At 52.4% G+C, this 24,029-nt stretch overlaps 1 protein-coding gene and 1 long non-coding RNA gene across 3 annotated transcripts in view; one reads left to right on the forward strand and one right to left on the reverse strand.

Annotated features, from left to right (window-relative positions):
- Positions 1-16,944: 16,944 nt before the first annotated feature.
- On the reverse strand, positions 16,945-19,204 carry LOC130580153 (transcription cofactor HES-6-like). 2 transcript variants are annotated; one of them, XM_057377473.1, is made up of 4 exons: positions 18,478-19,204; positions 18,013-18,108; positions 17,798-17,873; positions 16,945-17,400 (listed from the first exon to the last, which is right to left on the reverse strand). In XM_057377473.1, the coding sequence occupies exons 1-4, from the start codon at positions 18,724-18,726 to the stop codon at positions 16,955-16,957; spliced, it is 867 nt and encodes a 288-aa protein (XP_057233456.1). In that variant the 5' UTR covers positions 18,727-19,204; the 3' UTR covers positions 16,945-16,954. The 2 variants fall into 2 exon arrangements, with proteins under 2 accessions (XP_057233456.1, XP_057233455.1); XM_057377472.1 differs by having other exon boundaries at positions 17,798-17,876.
- LOC130580154 (uncharacterized) overlaps positions 17,252-24,029 on the forward strand; it is a 9,461-nt gene continuing 2,683 nt past the window's right edge. The window contains exons 1-2 of the long non-coding RNA XR_008966082.1: positions 17,252-17,312; positions 17,829-17,941. This is a non-coding gene — a long non-coding RNA (uncharacterized LOC130580154). The remainder of the gene's footprint in view (positions 17,313-17,828; positions 17,942-24,029) is intronic.

Below are 24,029 nucleotides of genomic sequence, written 5' to 3' on the forward strand. Positions count from 1 at the left end.
GTGAGCCTCCAGGAGAAAGTCTCCTTCTGCACTTGCTACCKAGCAAGCTTTTCTGGGAGCGATGAAGCTCAGCTCCCTGTGGCTTTGTGTTGTCTGGTTGGATCCTCCCTGCTTTGTGCCCRTGCTTTGCAGCTCTGCATCGCAGCRAAATGAAAACCCCCCTYGCAGGACCTCTCACTTTGGCCGAGATGCCCATGTTGACAGAATTYACATGAACTTCATTTCCTCATAGTTTTTTTTCTTCCTTGTTCTTTTGTTAAATTTACCCGGAGAAGCTGAACATTACTGGGAGAGGCTTGACTGAGGCTTGTGGCAGGATTTTTGCTTTGGGGAGAGGAGGGAGAGTCCAGGGAACCAGCAGTTTATCCACGTCCTGTTATCTGCACATCTTGAACTTAATCACCACAAATATGTCATCATTGCTGAAGTCATAATTAAGTTCAGCATTTTACTGTCAACATAATTGCATGAACCATCTCCCTGTCTTGCTATGTCTTGAAATACAGTCTCTTTTATAGGCTCWCTGCCAAGTTATTTAATTTTAATGCAGTTGGAATCAGGTTTTTWAAATGCACCTCGAACACAGTAAATACACTGTTTCCCGGGCTTGCCTTGTTTCTGTACATGAATGAGATCAGCTGAACAAGCCAAGCATGAAGATGTTGTGCAGCTGAGCCCTTCTGCAGGGCTGCACTCGGTGGCACTGAGCCACCTCAGTGTCCCCTGGCTCTGCTGCAAACAGCTCGTGACACTCCAACTTTCCCAGCAAGACCTGTAAAATTTCCACATTTCTTTCTTAAAATCCAGGTTGCCACAAGAGGTTTGTCCTCCAGTGAAGTGCATTTCTCCAGTGTGAGTGTTTTCAGAGCATAGCCCTGTCCAGGGCAGTGAAGAAGAAAGGGCACCTGGCCCTGTGGTGCTGTGGATGGTGTCCTGGGGCACAAGGGGGGCACYCCAGGAGAGCACCCTTGGCCCTGTGCTGCTGGGGAGCTGCTGAGGGATGTGATTTGTCTGGACAGACCCAGGGCTCCCTTTGCCAGGAGAAGCTGTAGCTCGGCAGGGGGCTCTTCTGTACAGTGCTAATTAGCCCTTGGTTGGCCTCCAACGCTCGTTTGTTTGTTTGCTTGTTTGTTTTTCTTGCACTGACTCATCTCACTCCGAAGACACAGCAAACATGTCCTGAGCCGCCTGTTTCAGACATTACCCGTGTCATGGCTGATACCACCATCCCATAAAGAAAAGAGATGGAATTCTCACCTTGCCCAGCAATGCCTGCCCTCTTTCAGAATCCTTCAGGAATGGGTTTGTAATACAGCTCCCTCTGTTTGCCCTTTACCTCACACAACCAGAGCGGTGTGTGGATCCTGCAGAGGAGCTGAGGTGCAAAGAGAAATCCCCTGGCCTGTGTGCCTTCCCTGTGTGCTGGGTGAAGAGCAGGGATGTGCCACTCCTCTGACCCCCGAGGAGTCTGGAGGGCAAAGTGCTGAGCGACCTGAGAGGGTCTGGGAGGGACCCACACCCAGTGCCCAACCCTTGGGGTGAGGACAAGGCCTCTTCCTGAGCCCTCACCTTCCATCCTGAGACCTCTTCCACCTTCCATCCTGAGCCCCTCACCTTCCATCCTGAGGCCTCCCCTTCCATCCTGAGCCCCTCACCTTCCATCCTGAGGCCTCCCCTTCCATCCTGAGGCTCCGTGTGCGCTGGCTCCTGAGGCAGTGACATCCAAAGCGGTGCCAGCAGCAGCAGAAGGTGAAGCTCAGAGGAGCGGGCAGTGCTGGCCCTGTGGTGCCCTGTGGCTGACTGCTCCTGTGTGCCCTGCAGCACAATGGGCTCTTTTGTGTGGCAGGCCCAGGAGGAGCTGCACTGTCTGCCCACAAGCTCTGCTGTTGCAGGAGATGACAAGAGGAAAAGAAGAGCAGAGGTGACCTGCACCTTCCAGAGATCTGCAGCAGATGGTGAGATTGGTCAACATCCCTGATCTTGTGCTGCTCATGAGCTATGGGATTGTATTGGCCATGTTCTCTGCAGGTCACACTAAATAGGTGAACTTCTAGAAATGTGATGTGAATTCATTGCTACCCTCATGATCTGAGTGACGTTCTGCTTGCAAGCATACCAATGACACTTGTGAAACCATATCCTCTGCCAGCCCTTCCATCCTGCTGGATTGCTTTGTTAAAGCTCGAAATGGGATGGCCCCATCTTYTGTCTCGAGCAGCCCCTCTTCTGTTGGGTGATTTATCAGCTGCTGTCTGACATCCATGCTGTCATTTCTGACTCTCTGGAGACCCACTGCATTATAGGGACAGTCACACCTCTGCATACATGATGTCTCTGATAAATTCCAGCCTGGCTCAAGGAGGAAGCATGGTCCTTAGTGCTTCTGAAGGTCTTCCATGATCTGTCCCTGCCAGCTGGCTCAGGGATATGTTCTGTATTAACACTCCTTGATCTGCCTGCTGGTTCTGACACCATCGGCCGGGATGTCCTTGTGGAATGCTCTGAGCAGATGGTGCATCTGGCTGGGGCTGCTTCAGGTTGATTCAGAYGATATCCTGGGCAAAGCTGCTCACTGGCACATTCCATTCCTTTCAGCARGTTTCTGTCCACGGTGGCTGCCCTGGGGACCCTCCCATGTGTATTTTCTGAATGCAGGACCACAAGCTACTTGGGCTTGAGTAGGCCTGTTATGTAGAGGACTTTTGYTCTTCAGTTTGCAAATAGTGCTATCTAAATACTTGCACAGACTGGAAAGGTGAGGTGGAGAAGTGACATGAGTTCCCCTAAAGTCACACGGCAGACAGCTGGCAGATGGAGCAAGGACCAAGCCCTTCCGGTGCCCTACCCACCAGAACACACTGCTCCTGTAGTTTTCCTTCCACAATATTCCTTTGTGTACATCCCCTGCCCTTGTTCTTTCYTCCTTCCAGCCTCTGGGGCGAGGTGGAGAGGGGATGGGTATGGAAAGTCAGGGTTGCTGAGTTCCATCAGGGAGACAGAGCTGCATAACTCACCCTGCTCACAACCAACACCCCACTCACAGATTTCCACAGCCGAGCCAGCTGTTAACAGCAATAAACCAGGATGGAACTCCACGGGCTGCTTTTGTATGGGCTACACACTGCACCTGACCCTTTTGGTGAGCGAGGCAATCCTGGCCTGTCTGCTGCTGCATTCCCCGCCTGGAATTCACCACACAAGTGACAGTGGCACAATAAAAGCCAGCAGATGAGCTGCTCTCTTCTCTTGGCTTTGGAGTGGGAGCATTTGGCACTTTGCTGTGCTCAGGTCAGGGCTCTGCTACCAGCACTGGGGTTCCAACAGCAGGGAGCCCCACGCTGTCATGGTGCAGCTCATGGATGCCCGGTGGTTTCACCCTTCATGGAACCCCTTTGCTGAGTGTTTTTCCTTCAATTCATCTCCTTTTTCTTGGTGAAATACATCTCCTGAAACTGCACTGAAGGTACACACAGGAATCAGCAGGTTTTGGTATCTTTGTGCATGAGTTCTGGCTGTAAATTAGCTGCTGTCCCATGGAAATCGGGGCAGTGTCTGTTGTGCCTCCCAGGGGATGCATTTTGGCAGTTTTACCTGGCTTTTCACTGAGTCTAGTTCACCCAATTTAGCAGGATTTTGCGTGGATTAAGTGCTGTGTACCGTTACTGGGCAGAATCCAACTACTCAGCACAAACCTGGGCCTTTCCTCTCTGTTGCTCTTCCTTTTCCTTTAATATAACTGTGCTGCTGGTCCCCTGATCACCTGAAACCAGCAAAGCGTCTGGTGCTCTCACATCTGCTGCAGGAGGCAAAGGAGGATGGGGGAGAAAACGATCATCAAAACAGTGATTAAAAACACTCAGGTGAAAGTTTGTGAGCTTTTGCTTGGGGTTGTGTGAGATAACATCTCACACTTCTGAGGAGAGCAAAGTCCTCCCTGCCTTGCACACTGTGGCACAGGAGCAGGGGTGAGGGACCAGGAGCAGTCTGGGAAGGTGGGGAGATGAGCAAAGGGAGCCAGCACAGCAGAGAAAGCCAGAACAGAGCTGAGGGCAGGGCCCAGGTCTCCTGCACAGTGCTGTGGGACTGTGTATTCTCTCAGGGTATCAAAATATTGCTCTGTTTCTCCAGATCATACACTGGAATAACATCTGCATTCAATCATTCCAGCACTGCTGCTCTGTGCAGGTGCCAGYCAGGRCTGTGTGTGMCCMCAGTGCCCCAAAGCAGCTCAGCYGGGCTGGAATCTGGTTTTGCTCAGCTGGTAGAAGCCCCGGCTGCTCTTGCARTCAGTGTTTGTTTCCAAGCTGTGGCTTGGTTTCCTAGGGTTCATTCAAGTGTGAATTCAGAGTTTCACCAAGCTTTTGCARTAACACACTCACTTGAAGGAAAGAAGGAGGAGATGCAGCTTTCAGAGAAGATACCTGTGGGCATCAATGTTTTGGTTGCTCCATCCCAGGGAACGATTTTCAGAGCCCAGCAATGACACCGAGTGCATGCCTGAGCTGCCAATAATTTTGGGTTATGCTATAGTCGGTGTGTTTACCTTGCAGGAGGCCTGGGGCACGGGGGGCACGCAGCAGCTGTGCTGTGGTGCTGTACAAACACAGGGCAGGTCCAGTGTAACCACAGGAGCTGCCCCTTTTCCACCAGCTGGGAGAGCCCCCCATGTGTCCCTGTGTTCCTGTGGGTATTGTATTCCTGTAAATATAGACTGTCACGGCACCCTGGAATGCTGTCCCCAGCAGGCAGGGCTGGGGGTGAGCCCCTCTGTGCGCTCTGATTTCACACTGCAGCAGGGAGGTGCTGCACACCCATCAGGCTGTCCATGGGGCAGCTTTGCAATCCTCTCCAATCCCAGTTTGGAAAGGGCTGCCTGTGCTCAGCACCTCAGCAGGTTCTAGGTGCACCTGGAATTCCTGAGGCTGGARCGTGGAGTCACTGGGAGCAGGTTGTTCCCAAGTGGAGCACAGCCTGTACAGGGAAGTCTTCATCCATGCCTGTTTTTCTCAAAGGCGTGATGTGCATGTGTTATTTTTGGCCCCTCAAAGCAGGTTTGGTGGTCAGCCATGCCAAAATTACACGTGAAATGAGGTATTTTCAAGAGACCAATGTGGTGTTTCTCCTCCCTCGGCCTGCCTGTGCTGTGTCTCATCCAGAGACGCTTCACCTCCTTCTTTTCAGCTTTCTATTCCTCCAATGCAGCTTTGATACCACCCAGAAAGGTGGGTTTCACCCACAGGCTGTGTTGGAGGCAGCTGGGCAATCRTKGCTCTGGTAAAGAGGTTGGTTGTGYAGGCTTTGGAACCAGATCAGAATCCAAAATTCCCCTCGACTGGGAAAGGGGTGAGGTGCCAAAACTCAACTCTGAAAACATTTTTTCTCCCTATGAATAGTCACTGCTTCTCCCTGCACTGTGAGCTGAGAAAAGCTGGCAATCCCTGAGCAGATGAGGTGAGATGTGCTCATGTGTGGGGTCAGGTTTGCAATGGAGGGAGCACAAGGTGTGGTGAAATTCCTGGAGAAAACGGTCCCCAGTAATCCCAGTGGGAGTTCCCGCGTGCTGCAGGCATCAAAGCAGCCCCCCAAGTGCGGGTGGGATCTGGGCTGGCCCCTGTGCCASGGCCAGACTGCACATGCCTCTGGTTTTGTTACTCATGCCTTAATCTTTCCATTCCCTTGGGGCAGCTCATAAAAGCAATTGTAAAATCTTTGGCGAGGCGATGGGAGGAGAGGGGAAGCGCGGGGGGATCTCTGCCCTGGCTGCTCTGTCCATGCTGCAGCTCCCCCAGGCTGAGCTCGCCCCTTGCTGGGGCACCCATGGAGGGTCTCACCCACCTCCTCCCTCTCAGCTGTGCTGGCTGATCAGAAACCTCCCCTGGACAGAGTGGGACCGTGGAAACACAGCAGCCCTGCACCAGTTGATGTGCCCTACCCATGGGCTGCTGAGACAGAGGAGCACCCGTGGGAGATGCTGCTGCAGAGCCCACCAGGGACCCCAAGGATCCCAGGGACGGGACCTTCTGCAGAGCATCCCCTGCGCTGTGAGGCCACACCATCCCTTGGAAAAGGAGATTAGGGCAAACATTTTTTTTTCTATCCCCCAGACAAGAGCACAGAGCTGCCGGGTATTTGATATGGCGGCGTGATTGGTCTCTGCCCGCCACAGCAATGGGCAGCTAAGCCAGGGCGCTTAGCATCAGGAAATCCCTCATAGCACAGCAGCCTTTGAAGGCAAATGTGACCCTTTGATTGGCAGCCCCAAATCTGGCTGGACTTAAAATAGGAGCCTCAACAGCAGCTTTCTGAAATTCAGCTCTCCTGGAGTGTCATCTTTTTGGCCCTGCTTAATTCTGATTTCGACATTCAGGCACTATAATTAGGCAATTTGCGAATGGAAACCRTTGGAAAAAAGCAAAATAAGGCTGTGCTATGGAGTGACAGCTCTGTGCTCACCCTGTTAACYCTTTCCCTGGGCCATCAGAGATGGGTTCTGTGTTAGGGGGGCTCTTACTCTCATCTCAAGTGGTTCTGATGGTCTGGTGTTGTAACAGGTATTTGTAGCAGTGGTGCAAACAGAGGAATTTCCTGTACCTATCCTGGCTGTTGGACACCCACCACTCCTGCACAGGCGTATCCCACAGCTCCGAGGGTCTCACACATCAGTCTCAGAGTAACAGTGGGTGAARCCTCATGCTGAGAGCTCTCTTCTGCTTCTCTGCCTTCACTTCCAGCTGCCTACAGTATTTTTGATCGCTTAGCCCAGCCAAAGCACAGGTGAAATCCACATATACTTCATCCCAGAGCTGGGAGATTTTCACCAGTCATTAAACAGTCCTTTGTGCCTGCTTTGCAGAGGACCTCAAACCAGACACCTCACCCTGTCACAGCTGCTTGGTGCAGGACACTGATGGCAAAGATCTGTTTCTTTGTTTGGTTTTAATTACGCTGCTCCACTGCAAATTCCCTTCCAGTTATACCAGTATAAAAGCACTGGGTAAACAAAGCTGATTTTGCTTGTCTGCTGAGTTGATTCCGCCCGTGGATTTTGCTGTGGTGGGGAGTTTTGCCAGCAGAGCTGCACCAGCCAGACTGGTTCAGGACAGGTGACAGGAGCTGGGTGTGCATCAATCGATTGGCAGCCAATACACTGCATCTCCTGCTCATCACTGCTGGCTCAGGAGTGTGCTGGGTGAGGGTGTTTGCTCCCTAGGCCAGGATTCAGTGAGCTGTGAGAAGGCTTGGCTGATCTCTGCTCATAGCCAGAAGCAGGAATGGGTGGTGGGCTTGCTGGGAGCAGAGATTTGTCAGGGAAGGGTGTGCCCATGTGTGTGGGTCTGTGCCCACATCCCCATACCCCAGCACACCCTGAGGGTGGGGTTTATCTTCAGAGCACCCCAGAGTCAGATATTTCAGCACCCAAAGCCTGAGCTCTGTGTAAAACCCAGGTGCCCAGGCAGGCAGGGAGCCCTCAGACAGGGCTGTGCCCCACAGGTATGAGTGGGCTGGCTGCAGGCAGGAAAAGCTTTTAACCATTTCTGCCACTTTGACCTGCATTTAAACGCTTTAGAGTCATCTGCTGGGGAGCTGCCAGTCGCGGGCTGCTGCTCTTTGGGTCTGGGTCATGCACAGACACGCAGGGGAAAGAATTCCTCCCCTCACCTCCTTATCTCCCCAGGAAGAATGCAGCGTCTCCCTCATTCAGTGAGCACACACTGTGCTGTCTCTAGGAATAACCTTTTGAAACAACCTTTTTGGAGCTGGGGAGAGGGGGATGCTAAAGAGAGCTGATAGTTTTGACGGTGCTGGAGGAAGTGGGGAGCATGGAAATAATTTGCATTTTTATCCTTCTTTCTCCTGAAAGTGGGGGCTCTCTTGCTTTCACACCTCTGAAATGTTCCTTCAAAAGAAGGAGGCCCCTTCTCCACAGCAAACAGGAAGGCGTTGGAAGCCGTTTTGTCCTGCCTGTGAGTGCAGAAACTCTTTGGAAGCCCAAGATGAAGCTATCCTGTCTCCCATCTGTGCCAGGTTGCCCAAGGGGCACACCAAGAGCTGAGCTGAGCTCTGATTCCTCCATAATTCCTGGAATTCAGAATTCACCAAGAAACACCACCACAGGGCTCTGATGGCAATGTGTACTGGCCAATTTGCTGCTTGCTTTACGTACGTTACTTCCCTGTCTGTGCCTGTTTGTCTCAGCTCTACAGCTGTGCTTTTCACTGCTGCTTTGGGCTGGTTCTTCTGCCCTCGTGGTGTTGACTTGATTGTGGAAAAATGCAGGGAGGCTCTCAGAGAAGCAATTATTTTGTGTGCTGGCTTTAGGCACCTCATGTTTTGCTGCCTCCTTATCTTTCTGTCTCCCGAGGAGCCTTACAGATATTTCCTTATGTGTATGTTTATGTGCACTCACACCCATGTATATATATACGTATATGCAGAGATATGCACGCTCACGGATATATAGATGGTGGGCCAAAGGAACTGGTGTTGAATTACTGCAGTGTCCCTTAAAATGAGTATGTGTTGCCTTCCTGTATTTATTGAGAGGGAGTTTCACATTGATTTGAAGGAATTTTAGCAGATGGCAGCAGTGTAGCGGTAGTGAGCAGAGTCACCAGGTCAGCCCTGCAGCACACAGCACTGCAGGCGTCTGGGACTCAGTTCAGCCATGGATATTCCGTGCCTCTGATGCAGCCGCACTCTGCTCTCATCAGTCTTTTAACTCCCTGTGAAAGGGTGACAAGGCTGGAAAAAATATTGTTGAAGCTATGAAAGACATCTGGAACAAGGACATGTTGCCTTTGAGGAGGTGGATATTGTCTGCCCCGCTGTGGAAGGACCTTTGGCTGGGAATGGCAGAGACACATTGATGCTGGAGTGAACCTGCTCTCCTTCTAAAACACCCAGTTTGTGCATCTGCTGTCCTGGTTGTTCATTTTACTCTCAGTATTTCCTCTTTGACCGATGACAGCCACTAAAACCAGCGTTTCCCATGTAAATGGAGTTCTGTCCTCTCAAGCTGGCAGCAGTTGGTCCATCCAGGGGAGCCACTGGCCCGTGTTGGCTCCTCTGCCGTGGGTGTTTTCCTGATGCTTGCCCCAAGCTGCCCATCCTCTCTCAGGATCCACCCCGAGCGTTTGCGGTCTTGGGCAGAAGCCCTGGTGGTCACGGGACCTGGCCAGCTGAGGACAGGTGGGCACTAGCCAAAAGCATCCCAAGGCTGTTTGCCCAGTGGTCCTTTGTGCAGAGGGGTGTGCCCCGGGCAGGCAGATCCCTTCCTGCTCAGACTTGCCTCCCCATCCCCAGGAGCACCGCGGGCTGGAGCGCTGCCCGCCCCGGGTTCAGCGAAGGAGAGCTGTCTGCAGGCTGGGCGAGGCCCCTCTGATGTGCGTGCCAGGAGCTGSATACAGACACAGACAGCTGCATGAAAGGTGAAAGGTGTGCAAAATCCCCCCCGAGGGGCTGGAGCTGAAGCTGTGAAACCAAAAGCTTATGGAAACACTTAAGGCTCCATCTGGGGTAGCCATATTTCCCTCCAAAGCCAGTGGGAGGTGAGAGATCATAGGCACTAACTCTACTGGTGTTTCATTTTGGAGCAGTCGTGTGGTTTTGAAGCAGATTTCCTAATTGCCCTCACTCTCTGCGTGCTCTCTGGGTTGGCGGTGCAGATCTTTGCAAACAAACTGGGTTCATTTTGGTGGAAACTGGATCAGAAGTTCTGCCTGAGCTTGCACCAGATGTCCTGCAGCTGTGGAGGAGGATGTGGTGGATGAAAGCAGCAGCTGGTCCTCTGGGCCGGCGTGTCCAGGGGTTTGGTCTGGGAGGTTAAGTCTAGCTGAAGTCACATCCTCGAGCAGCGTACGTGGTGGGTGTAGGAGCCTCAAACCAACTGCAGCAGCCCGCTGAATCCTCTATCACACAATCATTTCCTGATGTGGGCACTGCCCCTGAGCTCATGTGACCTGCAGCCCTTGGTGAGTGGTGGCCTCAAGTGGGTGTTGAAGTTTGGCTCTCCAGGGACCGCAGGTCATCTCGCGGGTGTCCCACACCCACAGCTGTGGCCTGAAGTGTTCGCAGGCTTTGCCCTGCTGGGGAAAGGGTTGAGTTTCCCCTCTTTGCAGTAGGGTCAGCATGGGCATCAGGAGAACGATGACTGCTGTTTTACACAGTAGGTGTTTGAGAGAATGTCCAGAATGGGTTTGTTCCTCCACATCTTCTTGCTGAAACCTCCCTCAGATGCTGGGTATTCCCTGGGGCTCCTGTGATCTGGAAAGTAATGGCAGCCATCCTGTAACCCCTTGGGAAGGCCCCTGCTGCCTGCTGCAGCTGTGCAAGCACCTCTGCTGGAGAAGATCAGGCTGTGGGAGGCAATGGGCTGGTAGCTAGGAGTGTTTGGCTGGGAGGTGCTGTGCCCTGGCTCTGCTGGAACTGTGCTGAGCAGTTCCAGCAGACAGAGACTGATCAGGAGATGCATTGGGCAGGGAATACCCCCAGGAGCACCTCCAGAGCTTCAGGCTCTGTCCTTCAGCTACCACCGACCTGGGTATGGCAGCAGAAGCAACAGTGAGTGCTCAGAGCAGGGCCAGTTTCCCTGCAGCTGTCACAGAACAGCTGGAACAGAAAACAGCTCCATTCAGGCTCAGTGCCAATGGCTCCCGCTCCTTCTTGTCAAGCTGGGGTATCATCTCAACCCACACGCTTCCTGAATGAATCACTGGTGCCTGGAGTGGCCAGGCACCACCCCCAGCAGGAAGGGGCAGAGCCTGCTACTCTGATAGGGGCATCACCTCCCTGCTACTTGATAAGGGGACAAGATGGAAAAAACTTCTCATGAAAGCAACAGAAGGTCACTCCTCAAAACCAAAGCATCTCCCAGCGTAAAAGTAATCTTCCCAAGCACAGGTTCGTGTTTTCATGCTACCTTTGTGTTGGAGGATGAGCAATACCTGGTCTGGGGGCACATTGCCCTCCTCAGTGGGGTGAGTTCAGGCAGGGCTGGTGCTGTGCACTGAGTGAACCGTGCAGTTTGGGTCAGCAGGGAGAGCTGGGCTGACAGCAGCACTGCCAGCACAAGGCAGAATGTAGGAGAGCAGCTGGGTGTCCCCTGGTGGGGAATGGCACTTGGGGAAGGCTGAAAGCAGTGGGGAGGCTGGGCCAGGTGCTGCTGGCCCTGGGGAAAGGCTGCAGTGCTAGCAAGGGTGTGTTTACACAGAGGGACATGGAAGAGGCGAGTGCTGGAGTTGGGAAGGCACTGGAGAAGTGATTCATGTGATGGYTGGAGAGGTGCTTTCCAAGTGCTGCTTCATCTCTTTAATCTGTATAATCCCTGGCATCTCGCTGGTGCTTTTCATCTAGAGATCTCTGAGATTAACACAATCATCCCTCACCAAGCAGGTGACTGGAAAAATTCAGGTGCAGAGTAGGTGGAGGTGGGAGCTGGGATTAAAACAAGCCCAGGTGGCCATGGGGCCATGCTTAGCAGCTGCCCCAGTCTGTGCTGCTGTAACTCTGTCTGCTCTGAGGAGCCACGGGGCTGCTGACATCAAGGCTGTCTGAGGTAAGCTCAGGGCTTCCCTCTGGTGTCTTGGCTCTGTGTGGGAAACTGCTGTCTGCTCGTGGAATCTTATGATCAAGGCAGGACAAAGCCCTGGACTCCTGCAGAGGTTTTCAGACAGGTGTGTTCATGAGGGCACTGCCAAACCATGGGAAACACCAGGAGCCACTGGTCTCCCTTTGCCCAGAGGATTTTGACAGCATGGTGTCTGGTGAGGAGAACCTGTCTGTCCAGGTATGGCTTTGGTTGTGTGCAGTGCCTGGACTGTTCTATCACACCTATCAAAACAAGATCTCAGCAGTGTTGGGAGTGCATGTGGTGAGGTGATTGCTATCCCGTGTGCATCGCTTGTTCCCACAGCCTCTCCAGTGGGAAGGGTACATGTTTTCCAGTGCTTTGCTTTGTACTTTCATACCCATGTGGGCTGATGAGGGTAGGGCAGGGGACACAGAGGTTTGAGGTAATGTGGCTGCTCCTCAGTGGTTTCTCTGCACAGTCCCAGATGGAGCCAGGAAAGTCCCAACTCCTACACAGGAATGCTCTGCCCTTGTTTTTGGAGCTGCTGTGCCCCAAGGAGCTCAGCCATGGCTCCCCTGCCTCACTTCACCATCCTGCCCAACATTTGCTCTTCTGAACTGTGTGGAAAAGAAACAGCTTGAGCAGTGTGTACGCACATGGCAAGATGTTTCTGGGGCTGCTGCTTATCCACTTCTAGGTTATGCCAACCTGAGTGAGAAGCTGTCCTACAGCACACTCCTGCTGCTGTCAAGGAGGAGGAGGCCAGACAGAGAGGAGGGGGTTTGGGGGAGCTCCGAGTGAAGGAAGGGCCAGCTTGGCAGTGGTTTCTCCATCCCTTCTCTTACCCCAGCCAGTCATTCCCTGCTGAGCAGCAGCCACTAAGCCCCTGCACTGCCATCTCCCCCAGCCTCCTTGGGAGGGGACCCTGGAAAGGAGGTGTTATTCCTATTTCCCCTCCATGGCATTTGCTGTTTTGCAGAGCAGAGCAGACAATCCTCCAGCCCTGAAGGAGAGCCCTTTGAGCTGCTTCTAGAGGACCCAATCTCTTTGTGGCAGCAGATGTGGGATTGATTGTCCGTTTGCTTGGTGTTGTTAGCCGTGGAAAACTTGATGAAAATGTTTTAACATGCTTTTTAATTGCAAATACGTAGTAGGTTTCATGCAATTTATGCTGCCTAATGCAGGAACCATAGGAGAGTCTCAGAGCAAAGTGTTCCCAGGCTCTGGTAGGTCCGTGGTGATGCCTCAAGCCATGTTCTCACCAGGACTTTGACTTACAGATGAAATATCTCAGCAGTGCAGGACAGATCCAGGGCTGGCTTCAGCTTCTGCTGCATTATTCATGAGTATGTGAAAGCTCCCAAAAATGTGACAGACTTTGTGACAACAATGTGACAACACAACATTGCTTCTCCTGAGATGAAATGTGAGCGTGTCCCTCTAAAGACAGGAATCCATACGCTGGAAGCTGTAGGATCATGGCAAATATAAAGGGAAGGGGAAGTCTTTGGTGTTCTGCTGGTGGTGGGTTGGTTTCCACTTTCCTCCCAAGAGGAACACTTCTGCCAGTGATCTGCAAGCACTCACAGCCATGGCAGTGTGGTTCAAATGAGTTAGAAAAGATTTGAATTGCTTTAGCATGGAGTTTTGCAAGGCCACTTGGCTCAAGAGTGCAGAGGATCAGGAACCCCTCCACGCCCTCTGGAGAGGTCACACTGGCACCACAGAGTCTCCTTTGTGCCAAGGTGAGCCTTCAACAAAGAGGTCGACTGAAAATTTAGCTCATGTTCTCTTTCTATATGCTGTGCTCAGCCCTCTCAGGCAGTGATGTGCAGGGGCTCAGCATCCCTCCTAAATCCCTAAAGCATTTTGGCCTTGTTACTGAGAGTGGCTGTGGGATCCCCAGGGCAGGAGGAGGAGTAAAGGAAAAGTCAGGGGCACTCTGAGGCCCCAAGGGTTGTGTGTGTCTGGGAGAAGACAGCGTGGCAGGGCCCCAGTTCCTCTTACATACCCAYGAACCTCTGTACTTTCCTAGGGGGAAAGGATTTGGTCCTGTTTTCTGAGAAATGAGTGAGAGTTTTCTTCTTGGTTTCCGTGAGAGCAGGTATGGGAGTGAAGTTTGTATAAAGTTTTACAGCACCTGGGCTTAAGGTGCTGTAAAAAATCAGTAATTGCTTTGTATTGAAGGCATGTGAGGGTGCTGAGCGTCGGGTCCAGCCTTCCCCACATCCCCGATCACACAACAATCGACCTTTTTAATGCTCCCTTCACACAGACACGTCTGGAGCAGCGCTTTGGGAGGGGACAAACAGAGCCCAGACCTGCACTGAGCTGTCCCAGCCCTGCCTGCGCTGGGGAGATGTGGGGCACCTTGTGACTGCTTCCAGCAGACAGGTCTGTCCAGCTGTGCCTGGCCCAAGGAATCTGCTCTGGGTGCTTGTGTTGGCCGCTTTCTTGTGCTTGGGAATGAGGTGCTGCTCTCTGTACTTTGGGAATGAGGTGCTGCTGTCTGTGCCTTGGGAATGCAGTCCCGGCTGGGAATGGGGTGCAGCCTGCAAGGCGCTCATCTGGGTGTTGGGGATGGATCTCAGGGCTGTGCTGCAGCACCTCTGGTGGTCCAGGGCCACTGGTGCCTGTATGAAAGCAGCATCTGTCTGGGCTCTGCTGCAGTGTCCAGAGCCTGAGGGAGGAGCAGCTTCAGTCACCAGCTCACAGGGACTGTGCTCCCCACTCTGCACTGGCCAGCTGCTGGGGGAGCTGCTCTATCCCTTTGCCAGCTGCTGCCATCTTCTCCCCAGCCAATGTATTTTTGGGTTGTCTGTGGAGAGGTTCTTGTACTAAAGAGCCAATATTATTGCTCTAGTACAGTCCTGGCTTCAGTAAAACCAGATGGGATTGAAGTAAATATCCCTTTGTTAAACAGAATTAGAAGCTGAAATTCATTTATTTGAAGTGCTATGAGTAATCCTGTGTCTTTCTAAAGAAACATTTTTTTTAAAYTGAAAACTAGTGACTGGCAATGGATTCCTGCAGTACGGTTTGGATACGGGACAAGGAGATCATATAAAAACTCACCCTTGGTTTGAAATGAAGGCAATGAAAAATGAGTGTCTTGTACTGAAACTCGTACTGGAGATTGTTGGCCAGATTGTTGTAGTCTCACTTTTCTATTTTTAAAACTCTCTCACCAGCTGTGATGTGACYCTTCCTACACACCCACAACAGAAAAAAAGCCCTTGCTGATTAGAAACAGGAAATAATAAAACTCACTAACCACAAAGTATTTTCAAAGATGCAAAATAAACAAGCAGAGATAGTGGGAAATATCTATTTCCCACTGATCTCTTTTCAGCACAGTAACCATAGCTAATAATTATAGTCACTAGGGATTTACAGCTTTTAGAGGGAATGTATGTTTTTAAGTTGATGCTGTCAAACTGTAGGAAAATATTTTCATCACAGCCTCTCCCAGCATAACGATAAGGTGGCCACGAGTGTCATGAGATGCATTACTGACACAATCTAGAAGTAAAAGAACACTTCAAGCCCAAATTTGGGGTAGGGAGCTGCTCTCCTTGCCTGGTGTGCAGTGGAGGTTCCCGTGCTGGCTGCAGCTGTGGGGGCTTTTACAGGATAGAATTTTTATCTAAACTCAGCAGAATGTGTGATAGTGAACGGGGAAGGTCTTTAAGGTCTTTTCTTTCCCAGGATTTTGCMGTTTTCTTTGCCTGATTGGTTTCTCTACCCATAAGTATTCCGTGTGTTTCGCTGCCGTGGTTTGTTTGGGGTGGCCACAGCTCCCATCCTCCCCTGGATCTTTGCAATGGAATGATGATGAGTGTTTTCCACACTGATGATCACTCCAAAGGATCCCACCACTAAAAAGAGACGTCTAAATTTTCAGGCAGAGGGTGGAAAGTGATGTTGCGGTAAGATCCGTGCAGTTCTGTGTCTTTGCCTGACATCTGACCCCACGGCTGAAGGAACCCGCCCTGCCTCCTCGCAGCCATGTGCGGGCCAGTTGTTTCTCCTGCCRCCCTTATGCCACCGCTCCTAATGGCTCTTCGAGAGAGCTGGATGAAAGGGAAAGCCTCACAGAAAAAGATGCTAAGCCCGGAGGTGCCGGTTTTCACTCCTTCGGCACCTCATCAAATGGATCTCGCTGCATAATGAGCCCCTCTGAACTGCGGGGCCATTCATTAGTATGCGCCGTGTTTGTTTAAGAGCTCCCCACTCTTTTATTTCTGCTCTGAGGAACTTTTAACTGCCTTTGAGATGAAAAACTGCCACCAAATGTTGCCAGCGAGCCGAGCAGATTTGTCCCAATCTCCTTGGTCCATTTTGCAGGGAATTCTACTTTCTGCCCTTTAGATRATCTTTGTGATTCGCTGATAAGAAACAGCCAAAGCATCGATCCAGGCTGATAAACCCAACTCCCTATTTCTCTCGTAACTTTTWAAGTGTTCCTGTGATCCAGGCAGTGCTGCCTGTGTGTGTGGTGTGCACTGCTTTCCTACCAAATATCAGCGGYAAACCCCAAACCGGCTCTTTCAACTGCACTGAGGAAAAACTGTGAAAGAAAAAAGCAAAAGCAGATGCTCAAACGCTGTTTATTCGGAGCACATGGGGCAAGGCTGGGAGAAATGTCAGTCGTTATCTTCAAAAGGTTTATTTAGAACTTTTAGTTATGGAAACAAACAAAGAAAATTCCCTAAATATAACTATATGTAACATATATATATATATATACACACACACACACATGTACTCAAAAGTTTAAGAGCAATGTGAGGATGTCTGGGTGGCTGGGAACAGCACAGCCAGAGTGAGCAATCCAGAGAGCATTTCTAAACAGCCGAAAAAGTCCAGACTGAGTCTTTCCTTTTCTCTTTCTCTTTTTTTCTTAGTCACTGCAGCATTTTTACAGGACTCAAGACTAGAATATCCTACACTGCACAGGAATAATAATAAAAAAATAAAAAGCAGAAGAGATCAGTCCCTTACCCTTTTATCCAACAAAGGGATCTCAATGGCTTATGCGAGATCTGAGAGGTAAATTTGATGCCAGAAAGGGTCGTTGCTTGTTTTATATTTTTATTAATAGGAAGTTAATTATTTTAGAACATAAGGCAAGAAAACTATATAATTAATGTACACTAAYGAGCATGAGAGGATTCTATACAATAACTTAGATGTATTAAATAAATAAAAAAATAATAGCAGCCTTCTACAATGCAGGCTACAAATAGGTTTACTTCGGCTTGAAGTACCCTGGTCTTTAGTACACCTACAGGAACAGATCTGTTCCACAAGTGTTTTAAAGAAACATATCTATAAGATACATACGTAAGAGTGTCTAAGGTTAGGACAAAAATTGAAAACACTTTACCAAGGTCTCCACATATCTAATGAGCCCATCCTGGGGTTGTTATGGGAAAAATTTGGCTGCAGAACCTGTCTGGGAGGTGCAGCATCGACCTGGTTGAAAACCGACAGCGAGGGCAGCTGGAAGGAATTTTTGGAAGCTTGCTTGTTYTCCGCAGGGTAGAGGCGCTCCTGTGACAGGTTCGTGCCTCGAGTGCTCCCCTTAGGGCTCAGGGGACTTTTTTGCGTCAAGAGAGGCTGCTGGGACGGGCTCAGAGACCGCAGTGCTGCTTTGCAGGCGTCTTCACCAGACCTGGGCAAGGATTTCAGCAGGTGGTTCAAGAGGCGCGCCCCCAGGGTCTTGTCCATCCACTCGCAGGTGAGCAGGAGGTTGTGCACCTCGTGCATGCACTGGATGTAGCCGGTGCTGTAYCTCTGCTGGGCTTCCAGACCCACTTTGGAGTCAGCTGCACGGGACAGGAGACAAAGGGGGGTTGGTGAGTGAGAAAGAGCTGACCGAGGTGTTCCTGCTGGGGGCTTCCCGGGGAGGCACTGCTGGAGCCACTGGGTTTGACGAGAAGATGCTTTGTTTGCAGGGGAGAGGTAAATAGGGTGGGAGACCCTCTGCCCCGCTGCCTGCCGCCAGGGCAAAACTACACCAAAAAGCAGAAATCGGCTGTGGAAGGAAAGAACACCTTCCGCGGATTGCCCGGCTCCATCTCCCCATCTAGTGGAGAAAGCCAAGCCCCGGCAGCAGCCTGGACTCGGCCCGTGTGAGAGATGCTTGTGCCRGGCTGCCAGAGGATCCAACCTGCTGGGAGCAGGGCAAGGGACAAGGCACAGCCTAAGGGAGCGGGYACTCACCCATCATCTTGCTGCTCTGGATGTTCTGCAGGTGCTTCACTGTCATTTCCAGGATGTCTGCTTTTTCCAGTTTAGACTGCTGATAAGGAAAGAGCGCAGCAGTTGGATGCAAGGAAGAGTTTGCMCGGTTTCTCTAAAGATCAGGTATTTCCCCTGCCCCCCAACCAATTTCCCACCGGCTAAAGGACACAAAGCAGCACAAATCGAGCACTTACATCCAGGTGAAACGCACCCACAACAGTCTCCTTCAGCTGGTCTAAGCAGTTATTAATCCTTTCCCTCCGCTTCCGCTCAATGAGGGGTTTCCTCAGCTGGCAAAGAAAAGGAGCAGGAAAATTGCAGTTGGTATTTTAATTTCAGCAAGGCCAGAGAGCCCCCCTCCGCTGTGTGAAGCCAGCTCAGGGTGACACAGTGCTTAGCAGGGACAGGATGAGCATGTGCCAGCTCTAGCCATGGCCTGTCCCTGGGATAGCATCACCTCTCCATCCTCCCATTCCACTCCTTTTAAACAGAGTTCACCCAATCAAATCAAAGAGAAAGCATCGAAAGGAAGCAGAAAACCACCCGCATGAGCTAAATTCAGAGGAATTTYTCTGATACGAGGAAAAGCCCTGCCCCTTTCCCTGTCCTGGACGCAGCCCTCATTGCCATGCCGGTGCAGCAGTGCAGGGATCACCCACCTTCCTCTCCTCCTTGCTGCTGCCCTTGTGCGCGCTGCCGGCGGTGGTCATCCTTCCAGGCAGCCGGGCCGCTCCGCCAGGACGCGATGGCACGGAGGCAGCGGCTCGCTCCCTTTCCCCAGGGGCTCCTTGCTGCTCSGCTGCTCCTCGGCTGTATTTATAACCCCGAATTAGCATGTGAAAGGCGACTTTTCCTTGGCGGGACTTCTTTTCCCACACGAGGGGTCGAGCCCGGAGGTTTGTGGCCATCAATCAAAGCTGACAGGTCACTGCTTCTTTTCAATGACCACGCCGGCCCCCCCAAACGGCGACAGATGTCCAGCCTCCGACGCTGGGCTTTGGAGGGATCTTTTGTTAGGGAAGAAGGGAAGGAAAATGGGCGCGCTCTGAGCAGCTTGCRCGGCTCCTCGTTCAATTTGCACAGATTCCCAGGGAGGGAAACAATAGCCGGGAAGCGGTTGAGTTACACCTGGGAAAATGCCTTCTACTCATCTTTTTCTCCTCTATCTCCTTGAAGAGATGCCTGTTTTTACCTGCTAGCCTGACCCCAGTCATTTCACATCTTTGAAACAGCCTCTTAATTTAATAATAGAGTACTTCAGCCAGGAGTTCCTGCTCCCAGGGATTATTATTACCAGGATATGATGATCGATTAAAAGCTGTTGACAGCAGACACCCGTAGGAAGGTTGTTTCCATCACAGAAATCCTCTAGGGAAAACATGGGAACTTTATTTACCCCTTGGGAATCTGAATTATCTGCTGCACCTGGGTGTATGTAGGAAATATGTAACTCTTCTAGTTTTTGGCTGCTCTGTAGAATTTAATCTTACATTTACAGGGTATTGAAGAAGCAAACGAGCCTAGAGGTGAGTTAGTCCTGTGGGAGCTTAACTTCTTTGATTTTTTCCCCCCATGCCGCAAGGCTTGGGTGGCTTTGTGAGGAAGGGGTTTTGCCTGTTCACTCCTCTGGAACGCTGGTGTAGGAGAAGAGGGGCCTTTTGAGGAGGCTTGGTGTGGGGTGAGAACGCACTCTTGTATTTCCTCACTTCTGCCTGGTTTGGGGGAGAATATGAAGGTGTTTTTCATGACCTTGCATTTGCTTTCTGATGGTTCTTTGCTAATGAGCAGGATTTGGCAGCGTCCTGTTGAGTCCCACAGGTGAAGCCCTTTGGGTTGGTGTCGAATGTGTCACCTTAYTGAAGTGGAGAGGAAGCAGCTGCAGCGGTTCAGAAGCCCTGCAGGGATTTCCCAGCTCCTGGGGTGGTGTTGTGGCTGCAGAGCCCTCTGGGTGGGGATGGACCCCGGTGATAACAGCGAGGACATCACGTTGTCCCTTGCTCAAGCGCCGTGTGGGTGGGTGTGTGTTTGCTCCGTGTCAGTGCAAACATACCTGCAGCACGTCTGCACGCCCTGCGGCCCGGGCTCATCAGGAAAACATGTCCCCAGCCGTGGAATCTGGCAGGCAGAGGCTGTTTGTCAGTCACATGCAGAGCTGGGGTGCAGTTTCTTGGTTTTATAAGCGCCCTACTTGGCAAGGGCCTGGGAYGAGCTGCTGTGGTTGTTGTGCTGGGAGGGGAAGGTTAATCACTTGTCCTTTGTGCCAGGTGAAGGGAGCAGGGGTGGGATTCTTATCCCAGGTGTGTTTTCTGACACAGCAAAATGAGACCCCACCACCCCATGGAGGAGCCCCCCACATCAGCCAGCCCCAAATGCTCACTGGTGAATGCTCCTTTGGTTTTCCAAGCTATTTCCAGTCCTCCCGGAAAGCAGATTGTTGCTGGTATTTATAAAAGGTGAACCTGAGGCATCTCTATGGCCACATGACTCCAGCAGCTCGGTGYGGGTGGGCTGGGGCAGGGGGCACAGATCACACCCCTGGCTCTGGGCAGTTTTCTGCCCATCTCCCTCCACCTTGAACAGAGAGCAGCACCTTCCCAAGGCACCCAGGGCAGCAGGAGGAAGCCTGACATCACTTCAGCTCCTGGCCCAGCTGAGCACGGCAGAGGTGCCAGCAAATTCAGAATTTCCCAAAAGCTGCACAGAGAGTGTCCTGTGCCTGTTGGCACTGCTGCAGGTGCGGTGTGTGCCCCCCATGTTAGCGGCCCTGGGGGCTGGTCAGGCTCAGCACTCCAGGAACGATCTCTCAGCTGTCTGTAGAGGCAGCACCTCCTTCCTCAGCCTCTCTCCCTTCCCTGACCTCCACTCGCTGCCTCTGCCTCCCCCTCCCTGCTGCCTCCTTTGTCCTGCGAGCCGCCACCCAGCTCCGGGTGACAGGGCTGTCCCACGACACCATGGAGCGAGCTGGTGACAAGGCTGCGGGTCCCGGGGACAGCCGGCGGGGAGGGGAGGCCAAGAGCAGCGGGGTGGCCGCGGGTGCCCAGCCTGTGCCCAGCCCATGTAGAGCCCCGTTCCCGGCAGGGCGAGCCCCTTGGCTTGCCCACGGGCATCTGCTCCGGGTGAGCTCATTTCAAGGTTCATTTGTAAGACAGCGCCGCGGTGAAAAAGAGGAGCAGCTTTGGCTGTAAACAGTTATTTTACACCTCTCAGTCACGGCAAGAGCCTTTCTTTGGGAGGCGGGGGGTGCGGGCGGGAGAGCTGCCCTGGCTTTGGGGAAGGCTGACATCTGTGCCGGGGATTGTAGGGACCCAACAGCCCAATGCAAATGAGCATTACAGGAGCTTTCTGCAAATTCCCGCTTTCCTTTTGCGTCGCTACTGCCAGGTTTCACTGAAAAGGGGATTCTCCGTTGTAAACAAAGCCTCCTTTTTTTCCTCGGCTTTCCAAAAAAAACCAAAAAAAAAGGAAAGAAAAAGGGGTGAGCACTGCTTAGAGTTTTCTTTTTTTGCTATTTGTCTACATTTCACACCCGGGAGAAAGAAAACAACTTTTAACATCTGTTCCTGCACTTTTTAAGAGAGAAAGAAAGGCCCTTGAAAAGGAGGAAAGTGTGGCAGATGTTGGCAGGTTCCCTCCGACGCAGATGTCTTGCTCCGAAGAAAACTTTCTTTGGGGACYGGCGGCCAGGGCTCCTCTTTGACTCGGGACACGCGACTGCCGAGCGAACCGAGGGACGTGGGAAAGCGCCGCCGAACAAAGGGGCTTATTCAAACAAACCTGAGAGCCGTGAACAATCTAATAACCAGCAGAGAAATGGTCAGCAGCCCCCGGCCCCGCCAGGGAGGGCTTCGGGGCAGCCGGTGGCCACGGGACGAGGGAATTTGACCGCGTCCCCTGGGCTGCAGCGGAGTGTCCCTTCCTTGCCCCCTGTCTGCTCCCTCTGGGGCATCCAACACGCTCAGGGATGCTTTGGACACGGACCGTCCTTCTTGAGGTGCTGAATGGTGTTGGCTGGCCTGCAGCCCTTGCTGCCCCACGGTGGCAGCCGAGGAGATGGAGGGCAGGTACCTGCCGGGCAGCTGGGCTGGGCTGGGCTGTCCCACACACTGCGAGGGATATCTTTGATTGAGTTTTTGGTAGGACCAGTTGAAATAGTCTGGTGAAACTGACTTTAGTAGGAAAAAAACATTTATTTTAATGGTAAGCAAAAATTTTGGAAGAATGTTTCATCCTTCTTTCTGGCTGATAAAATAATTGAAAATAAGTTTTTGCCATACAAGCCATATTTCAGCTTAGGCACTTCACAGGAAACAAGTGAGAAGCCCCAAGAAAAGGAAGCAGAGCCAAGAGAAGTCACACAAGAAAGTAATTAATTCYGGTTTGATGTTAAAGCTGAGGAGCTCTGTGATTGTTCCTCTAATTCCTCCAGTGTTCATCCTGTTTCATCTCTGTCCCATTCCATTTTATCTGGGCTGAGCTAAACGGAGCTGCTCCTGCCAGCGAGACTGCTGTGTGCCAGGAGAGCTCCTCCTCTTCTCTGCTTGGGCTGGAGGGGAAAGCCAGGTGAGTTGAGTTGTGTTGTTCTCTGGAGGCCAAGCACTAGGGCAAGGAGCCCAAAACCCTGCTGTGGGTGTCCCCTGTGTTTCCCCCAAACCCCGCTGTGGGTGTCCCCTGTGTTTCCCCTGACAGCAGAGCCCTTCCTGCCCAGCAGTCGGGAAGCTGAAGGCATCTCAGCTGGACTGAGGAGCTCCACGCTGCAGGAAGGGGCTGTTTGTCACCAGAGACCTCCGTACCCACCCAGGCTGGTCCCTCCTGCAGCTTGGGGTGATCCCGAGGACACCAACACAGAACCTGACAGGGCTAACAAGGAGGCCTGAGCAGCACTGAGGCACCCCAAGCCCAGCCTGGGCCCTGGCTGGTTAATTAATGGCCTCGTTAACGCAGCTCAGCCTTTGGCAGGGATGGATTTGCTGTGGGAGGAGCTGAGCAGGTGCTCCTGAGCACTCTCAATCTGCAGTGTGGGTCACGGAAAGGCTCCTGATCCCCTTTCCTTTGCAGGTTGGGATTATCCAGGCTGGATTTTCACCCGATCCGAGGTGTCTCTGCTGGCTGGGGTGGATTGGGATGCCCGGCCCCAGGAGTGGCCATGAGCAGTGTCCRAGGGAGGGAAAGGGTCCTGCCCCAGGCTCCTGCCCCATCCAGCACTGCCAGCTGCCTGTGGGTTTGCTGGGGCCGGTTTTATAGTGATGTGGGTTTGGGGAAGCGAGGAGCAAAGCGTGGATCTGGCTGTGGAAGGGTGAGGTGGGGCAGTGGATGCTGCAGGCACGGGCAGTGGGTTGGCTCCGATGTGCAGCCCCGGGCAGCCTCCCCTGTCCCTCCCCTGTCCCTCCCCTGTCCTTCCCTCGGCTCAGGCTCCAGGCTCGCCTTGCCCTGAGCAAACACTCCAAGGAGAGGCTGTTTTACAGGGGCTTTACTCACTCTGAATAAAGAGGGGTTTGTCCGGCTCTTTCAGAAGGTCAGTTCTGGCTCAAGGCTGAGCTTTTARAATGAGGAGTAAATCTGTCCTTCAAAAGGTTTAAATGTGGGTGTTTCTCAATAGCTGTAAACCCCAGCAGCCTGTCCTGCCGCCCTGCTCCACCGGGGCTGTTCTGCTGCTGAAATGCTGCAGCAGGGGAGGAATGCGAGGAGCAGCAGGACGTGCCAGCGCGGTGACTGGACGTGCCGGGTCCGGAGGGTGCAGGCGGTGCCTGGGCAGGCAGGCAGGCTGGCTCCCGGCACACAGGCACCTCAACCGCAGTCTGCTGGCGATTACTCACTGCTGGATGGCCCGGGGGACCRGGGCTGGACCTGCCGTGTCCCATCTCCGCCCGGTGCAGCAGGGTTTGCAGGSGGGCCACGTGTCCTGCAGCCCGTCCGGGACAGCATAGCGCTGAAAGTGGTCAGAAAAGCAAAGGATGGTTTATTTGGGGGTGTGGAGAAGAACATTTGCAGCCATTTACTGTGTGGGGAGAATGGGCTGAGGGCACAGCTGCGATGAGCAGACACCACCCACGATGGGACACGGATCCAAGAGCACCATCAGAGCTAGAGGGAAGCCACGGCTGTGCTGGGGAAGGCTGCTCCAGACACCCTTTGTGCTGGAATCCTTGGGGCTGGAATGACACTGTCTGTCCCTGGTCACTGCTGTTGGCAGAGGGCTGGAATGGGGTTTGTG

This window comes from Malurus melanocephalus, unplaced genomic scaffold (genome assembly GCF_030028575.1).
Source record: "Malurus melanocephalus ecotype Western Australia unplaced genomic scaffold, MMel_1.1 scaffold_317, whole genome shotgun sequence".
Classification (NCBI taxonomy): domain Eukaryota; kingdom Metazoa; phylum Chordata; class Aves; order Passeriformes; family Maluridae; genus Malurus; species Malurus melanocephalus.